The sequence below is a fragment of the Heteronotia binoei genome, chromosome 9 (assembly GCF_032191835.1).
Source record: "Heteronotia binoei isolate CCM8104 ecotype False Entrance Well chromosome 9, APGP_CSIRO_Hbin_v1, whole genome shotgun sequence".
In the NCBI taxonomy this organism is placed as follows: domain Eukaryota; kingdom Metazoa; phylum Chordata; class Lepidosauria; order Squamata; family Gekkonidae; genus Heteronotia; species Heteronotia binoei.
In genome coordinates this window covers 125,464,861-125,480,706 of record NC_083231.1, presented here as the reverse complement: position 1 = coordinate 125,480,706, position 15,846 = coordinate 125,464,861, and the positions used below count along the sequence as shown (strand labels likewise).

Genomic DNA, 15,846 nt, shown 5'->3' with positions numbered 1-15,846 from the left:
TTCGTGGCCGGGGAATTCCCCAGTTTTTTTGTTGACTGGTGTTCTTCTTCCCTGGGGGGTGGGGTCTTAGGTGCCTGGGGCCCAGGAGCTGGTGGATTTCTCGCCTGTCTACCGTTGCCTCCACATCTACTCAGTGCTGGTAAGTGCGATTCCTTTTCTTCTTCTCTGCCCAGTCAGACTTTCTAAGCTCTTGGGGAAACTGTTGGAGAACTGCTGCTCTCATCTCACCCTTCGCTGTGCTTCTCTGGGGTAGAGGAGCAGTTGGGGGAAGCCACAGGAAGGTGAAAAGTTCTCGCATTTGGGTCAGAGGGTGACATTTAGCTGGAGCTTGATCCCATCCAGGCTTTTCTGAACACTCAACTTTCCCCTGGTTTTCTTGGCAGTCAACCCACAAGCATTGAAATTGATTTAAACATGGTTATTCTGCATGCCTGCCCTCCCTCGGCATTTGCACAGTTGTGGTGTCAGCTTATTTTCTTCCACATGTGCCTTAAATACTCAGGATTTTCTAGGGAGGATGCTGCGGTCATCAAACCTGCCCCCCTTTTATTTCTTGTTCATGCGTATATGGATACATTGATACCGTGACTCCGTTTTTAGAAAAGCATTAAATATCAGTATAGTGTTATAATGATAGGTTTGGTGGGTTCGCTGAAGAAGAAGAGATGGGATTCATACCCCACCCTTCACTAGCTAAAGGAGTCTCAGAGAGGCTTACAAATCTCCTTTCCCTTCCCTTCCCCTCCCCGTAACAGACACCCTGTGAGGTAGGTGGGGCTGAGAGAGCTCTGAGAGAACTGCTCTTAAGCAGAACTCTGTGAGAACTTGTGACTGACTCAAGGCCGTTCCAGCAGCTGCAAGTGGAGGAGTGGGGAATCAAACCCGGTTCTCCCAGATAAGAGAGCTCTGGCTGACCCAAGGCCATTCCAGCAGCTGCAAGTGGAGGAGTGGGGAATCCAACCCGGTTCTCCCAGATAAGAGAGTTCTGGCTGACCCAAGGCCATTCCAGCAGGTGCAAGTGGAGGAGTGGGGAATCCAACCCAGTTCTCCCAGATAAGAGAGCTGTGGCTGACCCAAGGCCATTCCAGCAGCTGCAAGTGGAGGAGTGGGGAATCCAACCTGGTTCTCCCAGATAAGAGAGTTCTGGCTGACCCAAGGCCATTCCAGCAGCTGCAAGTGGAGGAGTGGGGAATCCAACCTGGTTCTCCCAGATAAGAGAGTTCTGGCTGACCCAAGGCCATTCCAGCAGCTGCAAGTGGAGGAGTGGGGAATCCAACCCGGTTCTCCCAGATAAGAGAGCTCTGGCTGACCCAAGGCCATTCCAGCAGCTGCAAGTGGAGGAGTGGGGAATCCAACCTGGTTCTCCCAGATAAGAGAGTTCTGGCTGACCCAAGGCCATTCCAGCAGCTGCAAGTAGAGGAGTGGGGAATCAAACCCGGTTCTCCCAGATAAGAGTCCGAACACTTAACCACTATACCAAACTGGCCCAGTCTTCATTTTAGAAAAGCAAGTCTCTATCTGCTTTACTCATAGAGAGATAAGAGAAAGGCAGATCTCTCCAAGGAAGGGGAGTAGATATTTCCCTTTTTATAAAATGAAAGCTCTGGAACTTCAGAGAACCTGCTTAAAATATCATTACAAGAGTATATCAGTATTTTAGTCGCTTTTAAAAATAAAAATGAAATTATTCCTCTTTAGGGTAGAAGGGAAGGAGGGGGAGTTCTTTGGTGAGGATAGCAGTCCACCCATCGAAAAGGGGGCTGGGGGTGGGTGGGAGTGGGCAGGAGAAAGAAAACCAACAGAGGAAAAGGGCAGCTCAAAATGGGCTTCCAGAAAAAGATGGGAGTAAAAGTGGTCTCCAGAGAGCTGAGGAAAAAAACCTTAAAAAACTGAAGTGAAAACTGAAAGCACGAATATTGTGCAGAAATGAGGGGATCGACCCAAATCGGTGTGGGGCCAGAACCAGTGGCGGGGAGGGAATTCCAGAAGAGGCCCAACTTTAGCTTCTCCTCTTTGTGACTTGTCTTGGAGGATACAGTGTCTTTCACTTTGCTTCACCCAGCTGCAGTGAAGTGAATTATTCCCTGTTCTAGGGAGTGTGCCCGCAGTCCTCTTGTGGCATCGCTGAAGGGCACCCAGTACCCCCTGGCACAGCAAAGGTTTTGAAGAGGGGGCATGGCCTACCACCCTTAGCCTGGTTCCCTGGAAACCTTTATTTCTGTGGGTAACGTTTTAAAAAATTAAATGGATTCTAACAAAGTTTTCTAGATGAAGTCCCTCAGCTGATGGAAGACGCATCCTTCAATAAGTCACTCTGCTTTTTCTTTTACTTTTCCCCATCGCAGTTGTCAAGCTAAAATGAAAGGGAAGTGATATAAGCAGGGCAAAATGTACATGCTGGACAGTAAAAGAAGAACGTGTGTGTCTTAAGTGCCATCTGGTGGCTTCCAACGTAGGGGTGACTGAATTAGTGCCCTCCAAAACGTCCTCTCATTAATGGCCTTGCAGACGGAGGGCCGCAGTGGCTTCCTTGACGGAGTCCGCCCATCTCATGTTGGGCTTTCCCTGCTTCCTGCTGCCTCCCACTTTTCCTAGCACGATGGTCTTTTCCAGCAACTCTTGTCTTCTTGTAATGTGGCCAAGCACAATAGCCTCAGTTTAGTCATTTCAGCTTCAGATTTGATTTTTTTGGTAATCCAGGGCAGGGGTGGGATTCTAGCAGGAGCTCCTTTGCATATTAGGCCACACACCCCTGATGTAGCCAATCCTCCAAGAAGAAGACGACTGCAGATTTATACCCCGCCCTTCTCTCTGAATCAGAGACTCAGAGCGGCTTACAATCTCCTATATCTTCTCCCCCCACAACAGACACCCTGTGTGGTGGATGGGGCTGAGAGGGCTCTCCCATAAGCTGCCCTTTCAAGGACATCTCTGTGAGAGCTCTGACTGACCCAAGGCCATTCCCGCAGCTGCAAGTGGAGGAGTGGGGAATCAAACCCCATTCTCCCAGATAAGAGAGCTCTGGCTGACCCAAGGCCATTCCAGGAGCTGCAAGTGGAGGAGTGGGGAATCAAACCCCATTCTCCCAGATAAGAGAGCTCTGGCTGACCCAAGGCCATTCCCGCAGCTGCAAGTGGAGGAGTGGGGAATCAAACCCCATTCTCCCAGATAAGAGAGCTCTGGCTGATCCAAGGCCATTCCAGGAGCTGCAAGTGGAGGAATGGGGAATCAAACCCAGTTCTCCCAGATAAGAGTCTGCACACTTAACCAATACACCAAAACTGGCTCTCTTACAAAGCTCTTCTTTGTAAGCTCTTGGAGGATTGGCTACATCAGGGGTATGTGGCTTAGTATGCAAAGGAGTTCCTGCTAGAATTCCACCCCTGGTTCAGGGTATCCGTAAAACTCCCCTCTTCAATGGCACATTTCAAAAGAATCAACTTTCTTCCTGTCAGCCTTCATTGAATGTCAGAGGCATTAAACAAGAGAGAAGCAAGCCCACAGTGCATTCCTGTTAGTGTGAGCTAGCTCACAGTTTCTTAGCTTCCAGCTCACACATTGTTTTGTCTTAGCTCAGGAAAAATGACCCCAGAGCAAGCTAATTTATGCAGCAGCTCACAACTTTAATGCCAGTAGCTCAGAAAGTAGCATTTTTGCTCACAAGACTCCACAGCTTAGAGGGAGTGTTGGTGTTCAGTTGTACTTAATGTAACCCAGAGCCTTAAGACAATGTGTTGTTCCTCCCCTGTGGCTGGTATAGAGAGAAACCAACCTGGGGAGCAGAGGTAGGTGACCAGGAACTATGAAGGAAAGTACAGAAAGGGATTTTAGGACCAAAAGGATGGATGCCCTAGCGAGGCAGGACGGGAGCTATGGAGAAACTGCTTGGCTGTAGGGCGGGCAGCTGAGCAGAGATGAGAAGGGGGAGAAAACCTCAAGGGATAAAGAGAGAAGGCAGAGCATTCTCTGCTGGTCTCGAGGGTAGAACCCCATGGTGTCTGTCATGCCAGCAGTGGGGGAGAAGACTTAGGAGGAAAACTGATTTCTCTTTGGAGGGGACTGAGAAGACCCTTGTATGCATCGGAGTATCCTGGGGCACAGGTCGGGGAAGTAGTGGTGTCCTCTATAATAAGAACGGCACCCAGGTATGCATTCTCATTTTCTCTGCATGTGCACCCAGGCAGTTAGCTGTGTGGCTGTCTGTCTGTCAGAGACGGCCTGGCTGCCTTTGAGCACTTCCTGATGTGTCTTCTTATGTCAGACCCAGAGTCAAGGAAAAGACAGATGAAGTTCAAGATCTTTATTCCAGCTTCATGGGCATACACACGCGTTGTCGGAACTGACCTCTCTGTCAGTTCCTTCAATTTATAAACCTTTGCCCTGACCGTTATAATTCAAGCCAAAGCACGCCAAGCAAAAGCGGGGGTTTTGTGTGGGGTTTTTGCAAAGCTCTCATCACTGCAGGTGCTTGATATCAGTTCATGATTAGCATCTCTTCCAGCTCTTGCCCTTGATTACCTAGCAACTAGCCAATTCCCAGACATGCCATCCTCCCTCCAGATAAGCAACAAGTTACAGTTATATCAAAGGCATAGCAAGTGCAGCATAGCATGGAAGCCCAGCCTAGCATTATACAATTGAATACACATGACAAGAGGAGCAAGATGGAGTGACTATTGACATTCTGCCCCCCTCAAGACCTCTTTCCCCCGGGTTTATTAGGATGTTTGTTGTAAAAGTCTTTAATTAAAGCCTTGCAGTTGGTATTTCTTGAACTGACCCACTCGGCCTGATTTAAGGGGAAATGAGGCCATTTGATGAGATAGAGCAGTTCACCATGTTTGATCTTGGCATCAAGGATTTCTTGCACTTCATGATGAATCTGATCACAAACCAGAGTCAGGGGTGGTAGTTTCGTCTGGGGGTGCCAATGCAAGAGTCCAGGGTCCTTCTTCAAGTAGCTAGCATGGAAACAAGGGTGGACATGTTTAAGGTTTTTTTTGGCAGTTCCAGTTCAACAGTTACTTTATAATCCTTTTGATTGGGAAAGGTCCCAAATATTTCATCCCCAATTTTTTGCAATTTTGCGCATTAGGTCGAAATGTGCACCTTATCTCCTACGGCTAAGTCCCAAAGTTCAGAATGCTTTTTGTCATATTGGGTTTTGTAGGCTTCTTGCGCCCTCTGCAGTTGTTTATTAATAATTTCCCAGCCTCCCGCTATCTCTTGCCACCATTCCGTAAAGCCTGCAGGGGTTGATTGGGGGCGGGGGGGAAGTTCAGGGAATTACTTGCTTTCATATCCATACACTGCTTGGAAGGGGCTCACTTTAGTGGCGCTATGTACGCTGCTGTTGTAAGCATACTCTGCAAAGGATAGTAGACTCACCCAATTGTCTTGTTGGAAGGACGTATAGCAACGTAAGAACTGTTCAAGTACCGCGTTGGTGCATTCTGTCTGTCCGTCTGTCTGTGGGTGGTATGCTGAGCTGAGCCCTTGTTCCATTCCCGCTAGTTCACAGAGGTGTGACCAAAATTTAGCAATGAATTGTGGACTGCGGTTGGAGATTACCTTAACAGGGAAGGTGTGTAGCCTAAAGATGTGCTGGATAAATAACTGAGCCAGCTGCTTTGCCGTGGGGAGTTGCTTACATGGCATGAAATGAGCCTGCTTAGAAAAAGTGTCCACTACCACCCAGATCACTGTCTTCCCCATCGAGGGGGGCAGGTCGGTTATGAAGCCCATGGAAATGCTTTCCCAGGGGCGCGAGGTGGGGGAAAGCGGTTCCAAATGCCCCAGTGGCAGCCCCCCCCTTTTTAGCCATGATACAGGTGGGGCACCCTGTTGTATATTCTCCCACATCCTTACGCAATCCTGGCCACCAGAATTGTTGCTGAATCAAATGGACTGTCTTTACAAACCCAAAATGCCCTTCCAGTTTGGAGTTGTGCGCCCTCTGGTTCACTCGTTTACATAACGAGGGGGGCATGTAGAGTTTCTCCCCTCGACACCAAAACCCATCTTCTGCTTTTGTTAACTGTAAATCCTCTTCCGGGGGACTGTTGAAGAAAGCTTGTTTCAGTTCAGTTAGGGTGTCTTCTTCCGCGCTTCTTTGGGCAGGGGGGGGCCTTGTTGTTTCTTATGGAGGGTAATCATCTTGTTGTGATCCTCTATTTTGCAAGCTAATTGGGGCCACCCGACCAGGTCTCGTGGCTCCCCGTTTCAGGGCTTCTCCATATATGTGAGAGTTGCCCCTCTTGAATTGCTCGATCCTTGCCCCATCGTTGGACTTTGGAGTTCAGCTCCCTGAACGCACTGAGGTACTCTCGGACCGATCCAGCACCCTGCTTCTGGTCTTGTAGTGCCGCTGTCACATTGGTCTCCTGTAGAGGGTCTTCGAAGTGGTGGCGTAGAGCCCTCAGGAGGTCCGTGGCCGAGTTCAGTGCAGGGGATTGCTTCTCGAATAGAGTGACATACCACCGGGTTGCTGGGCCTTGGAGGCAGCTGCCAATGTATACTACTTGCGACTGCTCCGTCGGGAAATTACAGGCCCAGACGCTGAGGTGCCCTCGTACAGTCACAATGAAGTAGGCTAGTTCTGATGGATCCCCATCAAATCTTGCTTCACTTACTCAGGGCCCCCTGGGCATCGCCACCGGTTCCTCCAGTTCAGGTTGAGGTTGTGGCACCCGGTCACCACCTATGGGTTGTTCGCCTTCCGCAGGGGCTCCCCCCCAGCAGGAATTGGCAGTCTTCCCACCCCTTCAGGGGCTGGTTGCGGGGGGCGGGGTCAGCTGTGATCTGCTCCCCCATCGCTCGCATTTGCCGGGCAAGGTCCTGCATCTCTTGAATCATGAAGGCGTGCATGGCTTGCATTTCTTCCCAGAGTTGGGTGCTTTGCGTGGCTAAAGCTTCTTGCATCCACTTCGCGGTCACGTCCCTCGGCCCACCAGACCGGGGGTCCTCCCCTCGACTTTCATCGCCCTGGAACCCCCACGTTTGGCAGGAGTGTTGCAATTGCGAAAGTCAGTGGTGCTGCTGGGGGTCTTCTCTCAGATCTCCGATAATACTTTCCTGGAAATCCATGGAGCCCCAGTCTTTCCTCCGCACCGTCACGGTGACCGGAGTGACCTGCAGCCCTTAGGGCTTGGGTTCTTCCTCACCGTTCGGTTTAGTAATCCTCGTAGCCTGGTCCTGTTCACCAGCCATCGTGAGTCTGGGGTTAGGCTAGGCCAGGGTGAAAAGTCAGTTCCGACAAAATGTCAGACTCAGAGTCAAGGAAAAGACAGTTGAAGTTTAAGATCTTTATTCCAGCTTCATGGGCATACACACGTGTTGTCGGAACTGACCTCTCTGTCAGTTCCCCCAACTTATAAACCTTTGCCCTGACCGTTATAATTCAGGCCAAAGCGTGCCAAACAAAAGCGGGGGTTTTGTGCGGGGTTTTTGCAAAGCTCTCATCACTGCAGGTGCTCGCTATCAGTTCATGGTTAGCATCTCCTCCAGCTCTTGCCCTTGGTTGCCTAGCAACTAGCCAATTCCCAGACATGCCATCCTCCTTCCAGATAGGCAACAAGTTTCAGTTATATCAAAGGCATAGCAAGCGCAGCATAGCATGGAAGCACAGCCGAGCATTATACAGTTGAATACACATAATAATAATAATAAATTTTTATTTATACTCCGCCCTCCCTGCTGAAGCAGGCTCAGGGCGGCTTACAGGACATGGTACATACCATGATACAACAACAATAAAATCAAACAATAACAATATAAAACTGTTCCTACATTAATTAAATGACATAAATAGTCTAAAATCCAGTAAAACTTAACGGTGCTACAAACTCAGTATATATAAAGATGGCTTGATGTTACTGCTAAGTTCAGCTTAAAAGGCTAGTTGGAAGAGGGCGGTTTTACAAGCCCTACGGAACTGGTTAAAATCCCGCAGGGCCCGCCCCTCCTCTGGCAGCTGGTTCCACCATTGGGGAGCCATCATCGAGAAGGCCTGCTCCCTTGTTGTTTTTAGCTTGGCCTCCCTTGGCCCAGGGATTTTCAGAAGATTTTGAGAACTAGATCTCAGTGCTCTCTGGGGAACATATGGAGAGAGACGGTCCGTAAGGTAGGCAGGTCCTCGGCCATATAGGGCTTTGAAGGTAATAACCAGCACCTTGTAACGGACTCGGTACGCAATTGGCATGACAAGAGGAACATGACAAGAGGAACAAGATGGAGTGACTCTTGACATCTTAACGAAGAACGCAAGAGGGAAGCAACCTTCATGAAGCAAGTTTTAGTCCGAGGCCAGACGAGAACCGCTCTCTGCATGAGCCAGGCTGTCTCATGGGACAGTTGTCTGCTCCTGACCTGAGGGAGACCCCTCCAGGGAAAACGTCTCCTTTCCCTGTGCCGTGAGGCTCGTTCCTGGAGTGGCTTTCTAGGCTTTGCTCAGAGCACCGGGGGTCAGCGGCCAGGCAGGCACCAGAGGGAATGTTCACATCGGCTTCAGCCGGAAGGATCATAATGTAATAGCTCTAAGAAATGCTAATATTTGTCTTTGACAATAGCGTTATCTAAGTGCTTGGCCTGCCGTTGAAAAGGACCCCTTTGAATAAATACTGCAATATTTATTATTTTGAGTGAGCCCGACCTTCCTGTCCCCTCACTTTTATGGCCGAGCCGCTTATGAGTTCCCAAAGGGTGATGTGAGAAATCCTGCTTCTCCCTGCCAGGCCTTATCAGCCGGACCGGAGTTCCCATCTTGTGACTCAAGGTCAGCCCGGGGTCATGGTCTCGGGCCGGGGCCAGGCACCTGCGAGGCCTTCCTCCAGCGGCAGAGGCGGCCCATGATATCAAAGAGGCCTGGAGACTTTCCAGGAAGTGCTGAACTCTGGCAGGAAGGGCAGGCAAGGGAGGGAGAAAGCAAGCCCAGGTCACCTTCTGGGGAGCGCAGAGGGGACTGCTTGCTTGCTTGGCTCAGGGCAACAGGGTGTGTGTGTGTGTGTGTGTGTGGAAGGGGGGGCGTGCTTGATTAAACCTTTTATGCCCTGTTTTGGGCAAAGAATTCTCCCAAAGCACCTGACGGTAAAACCAGAACCCAAACAGTGTGCAATAAACCAGAAAAATCGTAATGAAAAGACCAAAGCGGTGAAACTAAACAGTGATAAAAAAAATGGCCAACATCCAGAAAAATATCCTCTCCAACCGGGTCAACAGAAGCACAAGGCCGGGATGCTTTTGCTTGTTCCTGGGCTTAATTTCTCACTGTGTGTGAAGGAGCAGATTCACAAGCCCTCCCAAGGGTTTGGAAAGTTCTGCAGAAGTTCCAGGTCTCTGCCTGGCATCTCTGTTGCTTCCCTTACTCCTGACTAAAGTATTCCTCCTTCTGCAACTGCCACCCCCAGCTAATCTCTAGAACAGTGGCTCCCAACCTTTTTGGCACCAGGGACCACTTTAATGGAAGACAGTTTTTCCACTGACTGGTGAGGAGGGCAGACTGGGGTTTTTGCCACCCTGGCTGCACCCCATCCCTGCCCATAATTTTGTTGTTGTTGTTCAGTCGCACAGTCGAGTCCGACTCTTTGCGACCCCATGGACAAAGTCATGCCAGGCCCTCCTATCTTCCACCATCCTCCGAAGTCTGCTCAGATTCGTGTTTGTTACATCAGTAACACTGTCCACCCATCTCCTCTTTTGCCGTCCCCTTCTTCTTTGGCCTTCTGTCTTTCTCAGCATCAGGATCTTCTCCAGGGAGTGCTCCCTTCTCATTGGGTGGCCAAAGTATTTGAGCTTCAGCATCTGACCTTCCAGTGAACAGTCAGGGTTGATTTCCCTGTGGACTGACTGATGGGATCTTCTTGTAGTCCAAGGGACTCTCAAGAGTCTTCTCCAGGGAGTGCTCCCTTCTCATTTGGTGGCCAAAGGATTTGATCTTCAGCTTCAGCATCTGACCTTCCAGGGAACAGTCAGGGTTGATTTCCCTTAGGACTGACTGACTGGATCTTCTTGCAGTCCAAGGGACTCTCAAGAGTCTTCTCCAGCACCGCAGCTCAAAAGCATCTATTCTTCTGCACTCAGCCTTCCTTATGGTCCAGCTCTCACAGCCATACATTACTACTGGGAATACCATCGCTTTAACTATACAGACTTTTGTTGGCAGGGTGATGTCTCTACTTTTCATTGTACTGCCCACGTTCGCCATAGCTGGGTCTTTAAATGGGGAGAGACTGGGGCTGTTTCTGCTGCCTCCCTGCTAGGTGGCCAGGAGGTAGACGGCCAATCTGCCTCCCCCGTTTGAAGACCCTCGCTGATCAGTTGAAGGGGTCCTGGGCAGGTGGAAGGGGCTGTGGGGCTGCTCTGAGGCTGCCTGCCTGCCTTGGGGCAAGGCCGCACTGCCTCTTTCATCCGCCCGGGTCCTGGGCAGGTGGGGGAGTGTGGCGTCAATGCCTTGCTCCATGGCTTATTTGCTAGCAGGCCATGGCCCGGTGGTTGGGGAGCCCTTCTCTAGAACACCCCTTGAGGCCAGATTAGAACATCTCAAACACTTTATCACAGCAGCTAGGATCCTTCTGGCGCAGAAATGGAAATCGCAAGAAACTCCCACGAAAATGGACTTGGTGGGAAAAGTTCTAGAGACGGCAGAGCTGGACTTTCTACCCCAGCTGATGGCTGGCAAATCAAAAGAAGAAGCAAGAGAATATTGGCTGAAATTGTATGCTTGGTTGGATACACAAGACTCTTCAGATTCTCTGGTGTGAACTGACTTCTTTTCGCTTTTCCCCTCTATTTTATATTATAAAATTTACCTTTACAGGAATTGTCAAATCTATCAGATAATAACAAAAGACTTGTACTACAATTTTTAAAAATGGATTATATACAGCTTAGATAAAATAATATGGGACAATTTATGTAAAGGAAATAATTGTAGAATCCTACTTCTGTTTTTTTGAAAGTATTATACAAAATAAGGTCAGAATGTATTGTGCTTTTCCTCTTATTCCTACCTCCCACCTTTTTCTGAAACCAATGAAACTTTTGAAAACTGTAGAACTTCAGAAAACTTTCTGTGTGCCGCAGTTTTAAAGCTTTGCCGCTTTGCTGTATCTCCCACTGACTCCTGCTGCGACAAAATGCACACTGCTGCGACAAAATGCACAAGATCTGCTACCACCTCCTGCCTTTAATTCTCCTTGGTAAAGATGAATGAAATTTGGTGTGGTGTGGATATAGAGATCAGATTTCCTAAATTCAGGATAATAAGACATTGAATGAAAAGATACAAAGCACACCCCCTCCCCTTCCTCTGGTCTGTAGGCTCCAATACTGAGCCAGGAGGAAAAGAGAAGATGCTGTCCCTGCATCCTCTTCCCCCGCCCTGCAGGGCCCCCCAGGGACACCTGCTTCTTCCTCTGTTGCAGCCCCCACCTTGTGGAAGGGGCTGGCTGAGCGGGGGCTCCCACGCTCCTTACATTCCGTAGACCACGTAAATCAGGACTGTTCCGGAGGGGATGGGGCTGTGCTGGAACAGAATGGTTCAGGAAGGTGCTTCATAAAGAAGGAGGCTGCAGATTTATACCCTGCCCTTCTCTCTGAATCAGAGACTCAGAGCGGCTCACAATTTCCTATATCCCCCCCACAACAGACACCATGTGAGGTGGGTGGGGCTGAGAGGGCTCTGACAGAAGCTGCCCTTTCAAGGATAGAGTCTCTGAGCGGCTCACAATCTCCTTCCCCTTCCTCCCCCACAGCAGACACCCTGTGAGGTAGATGAAGATATTGGATTTATATCCCGCCCTCCACTCCGAAGAGTCTCAGAGCGGCTCACAATCTCCTTTCCCTTCCTCCCCCACAACAGACACCCTGTGAGGTAGATGAAGATATTGGATTTATATCCCACCCTCCACTCTGAAGAGTCTCAGAGCGGCTCACAATCTCCTTTCCCTTCCTCCCCCACAACAGACACCCTGTGAGGTGGGTGGGGCTGAGAGGGCTCTCCCAGAAGCTGCCCTTTCAAGTACAACCTCTGCCAGAGCTCTGGCTGACCCAAGGCCATTCCAGCAGCTGCAAGTGGAGGAGTGGGGAATCAAACCTGATTCTCCCAGATGAGAGTTCGCGCACTTAACCACTGCACCAAACTGGGAAGGAGACTGTGGATTATGCTGTTGTGGACAGGACAGATGTTGTCCCCCTGTTGTTCTTGTTTTCTGCTGAAGTAATATAGATTTCCTTCATTATATCCACCCTTGGCATCGTCTGTGATATGCTGTGCTCATTCATAGTTCAGTAATTGATAATCCTAGCCTTAGTTCCATATTTACCCAAACGGAAGATAATTCTGAAGTCAGTGCCCTTATTTTTTTTCACAAGAAACATTAAAAAAAATATTATTACTGGATTTGAATTGTAACCTACACTGTGCTCATGTGATGTTTCTTCATATGGACTGATACCAATTTACCCTGTGTAATAATTTCCACTTTGCATCTCAATGAGAAAGGCAGGCAATAAATACAGTAAATTAAATCACAAGATTTTCTGGCTCCACATTAGGAAGCACTTCCTGACAGAGCGGTTCCTCAGTGGAACAGGCTTCCTCCTCGGGAGGTGGTGGGCTCTCCTTCCTTGGAGGTTTTTAAACAGAGGCTAGATGGCCATCTGACAGCGATGAAGATCCTGTGAATTTAGGGAGAAGTCTTTGTGAGTTTCCTGCGTTGTGCAGGGGGTTGGATTAGATGACCCTGGAGGTTCCTCCCAACTCTAGGATTCTATTAGGAAGAACTTCCTGACTGTTAGAGCAGTTCCTCAGTGGAACAGGCTTCTTCCTCGGGAGGTGGTGGGCTCTCCTTCCTTGGAGGTTTTGAAACAGAGGCTAGGTGGCCATCTGACAGCATTGAGGAGCCTGTGAATTTAGGGGGAGGTGTTTGGGAGTTTCCTGCATTGTGCAAGGGGGTTGGACTAGATGACCCTGGAGCTCCCTTCCGACTCTAGGATTCTATGTGTTCTGCCTCTCATTCAGTGGATGCCTGCAGGCCCATGTCCATCCCCCCTGCCCTCAGGCTGTGTCCTTCTAGTTCCCCAGAAGCCTGGAGGGTGGAAGCAGGACAGCCTCTCTGTTCTCAGGCCCTCCCGTCCCTCCCTCCCTCGGTGTCTCTTCATTCCCCTCTGGCACCCATCAGCCCGGCCTGTCTCTATCTCTTGACTTGGCTGGCCTAGTGGTGCCTGGTGGAGTTAAGGAGCTGTAAGGGGGGGGGGATCTCAGAGAACAGCCAGAGCAGATGCTCTGTGCGCTGTGTTGATAAGGAGGCAGGAAAAGCCATTTGACTGAGCAAGTGTCAGTGACCCGCGATAACCGCTCTGGGCTGTGTGCAAATGGAATCTGGTTCGCCCGTTTGGTGCAGTGGTGAAGAGTGGCGGACTCTAATCTGGAGCCCTGGGTTTGATTCCCCACTCCTCTTCCTCCACAGGCAGGTAGCTGGGCGACCTTGGGCCATTCCCCGTTCTTGGAAAGCTCCAAGCTTTGCTTTGTCATAACCGTGCAGAAGAGAACAGTCATTCCACGGGAGAAAATAACTCACAGGAGAGAATGAGAGTTATTTTCTGCTGTGGAATTACTGCTCTCTTCTACTGGTTTGGAATCTTCAGTGAGCACCAGCAAAATATTGAGACTTTTTTCTTAGCTACAAACATGGGATTGCCTAGAAACTTTTTGGTTTAAAGAGACACTATATCTCAGTAGATACTGAGTATATACTGTGGCGTAGAGTGGTAAAGCTGCAGTACTGCATTCGGAGCCCTCTGCTTAATACCTGAGTTCGATCCCAGTGAAAGCTGGTTCAGGTAGCCTTCCATCCATCCTTCCGAGGTCGGTAAAATGAGTACTCAGCTTGCTGGGGGCGGGGGGGGGGAAGTGTAGAGGACTGGGGAAGGCAAACCACCTTGTAAAAAGTCTGCCATGAAAATGTTGTGAAAGCAACGTCACCCCTGAGTCGGAAACGACTCGTGCTTGTACAGGGGACTACCTTTACCTCTTTATATCTCAGCATACCACAGGACGCCGGAAGCTATTTGTCACAGGCTTTTTAAAGCTGTACTCATTGTATTACATATTGTGTGAACGGAGGATTATATAGATTAGAATAAGATAACATGTTTATCGTTTGAAATATTGTTTATTTCGGTGAATACTTTAATTGTTGTACTGTCTATACACCAAAACTGTCATTGCGATATTGCTTTTCTACATAGTTTGCAGCCCTCAGGGAAGTGAACAAGCAAAAAACGTTATAGCAAGCTTTTAAAATGGACAATATTTATTGACTTGTCCATGTTGTTCAGAGTCTGCCTTTCTCAGGGCTCAGTCGATAGAATATATCATCTGATAAGCAAAGCAATAGGACTGGGATGGGAAGACAAAGCAGAAGCCTTAGAGATGATCTGTCAGCAAGGCCAAAAGGTGGAATTAACTAGGCAGCTAACAGTGGGGCAAGAGCAAGATAACGCATATGGCAAACAGATGATATCTTCCTAACCCAGAAGTATAGCCCATGGTCCACTGTGGACTCTTATCTGGGAGAACCGGGTTTGATTCCCCACTCTTCCACTTGCAGCTGCTGGAATGGCCTTGGGTCAGCCATAGCTATTGCAGGGGTTGTCCTTGAAAGGGCAGCTGCTCTGAGAGCCCTTTCAGCCCCACCCACCTCACAGGGTGTCTGTTGTGGGGAGAAAAGATATAGGAGAGTGTAAGCCGCTCTGAGTCTCTGATTCCGAGAGAAGGGTGTGGTATAAATCTACAGGCTTCTTTATAAAAAGCAATTAAAAGCAACAATTAAACAGGAATGCACACACAATTAAAACACAAGCACCAGATGGAGGGTCAGCCTCTTTGTATTTCCAGAGGGCCCCTGGGGGGGTGGGCTGGGCTGGGGCTTTGGGGTGAAGAGCTCCTGACGAGAGCTCGGCTGTGTCTCCTCTTCACAGGGGGCTCGAGAAACCTTTGAGAACTACTACCGGAAGCAAAGGCGGAAGCAGGCCCGGCTGGTGCTGCAGCCCCCCTCCAACATGGTAGGGCTTCCGGGGGGCGGGGGGCAGAAGCATCTGGGGCTCCTCTGGTTGCTCCGTCTTGGCAGGCCACTTTTCAGCTTGGTAATCTTCTGCTCCTCCCTCCTCTTTCGTAGCACGAAACGCTGGAGGGCTATCGGAAGTATTTCAATCAGATTGTGGGGTAAGTAGCCTTTTCTTCCCCTCTGCTTGCCTCTCCTCTTCCCTCTGGATGGGGCCAATGAGATCCCTTTCCAAAAGAGGATTTTTCTCTTGATGAGGCTGGGAGGAGTTGCAGTTGCAGGAGGAGGGCTTGTTTCTAGAGTTGTTGCCTTCAAGGTGGCACCGGAAGATCTCACACCATTACAACTCCTCTCCAGCCCACAGAGCTCAGCTGCTTTGGAGAAAATGGCTGCTTTGGAGGTCCCTTCCCTTCCCTTCCCTCCCCAAACCCCGTGAGGCTTCACTCTCCAGTCTCCCTTAGGAGTGCCAGGGGATAGGAGTATTTACTGTAACCTGGGATGTGCCAAGCCCTCTCCTTGACCACCCTCTTGGTTGTCTCTCCTGTAGCTTCTTTGTCATCGAAGACCACGTCCTGCACACCACGCCGGGCTTGGTTGACAGGGCCTACCTGGAGGAACTGTGGGACATGGCCCTCTCCAAAACCGTGGCTGCCCTGCGGACTCATTCGGTGAGTGGGGGGGGGGGCCTTCCTTGCATCTTGAGCTGCTTCCCCTGAAAGCAGAACAGCTGGCAAGGAAAGACACTCTGGTCCAGGAAGGGATGCTTCTCGCCTGCCTTTGGCCT

The 15,846-nt window shown here is 49.7% G+C and overlaps 1 protein-coding gene across 1 annotated transcript in view; it reads left to right on the top strand.

Annotated features, from left to right (window-relative positions):
* EXOC6B (exocyst complex component 6B) overlaps positions 1-15,846 on the top strand; it is a 327,565-nt gene that overhangs the window by 159,807 nt on the left and 151,912 nt on the right. The window contains exons 8-11 of the mRNA XM_060247225.1: positions 71-139; positions 14,980-15,063; positions 15,177-15,223; positions 15,610-15,730. Of these exons, the coding sequence (XP_060103208.1) occupies positions 71-139; positions 14,980-15,063; positions 15,177-15,223; positions 15,610-15,730 (321 nt within the window). The remainder of the gene's footprint in view (positions 1-70; positions 140-14,979; positions 15,064-15,176; positions 15,224-15,609; positions 15,731-15,846) is intronic.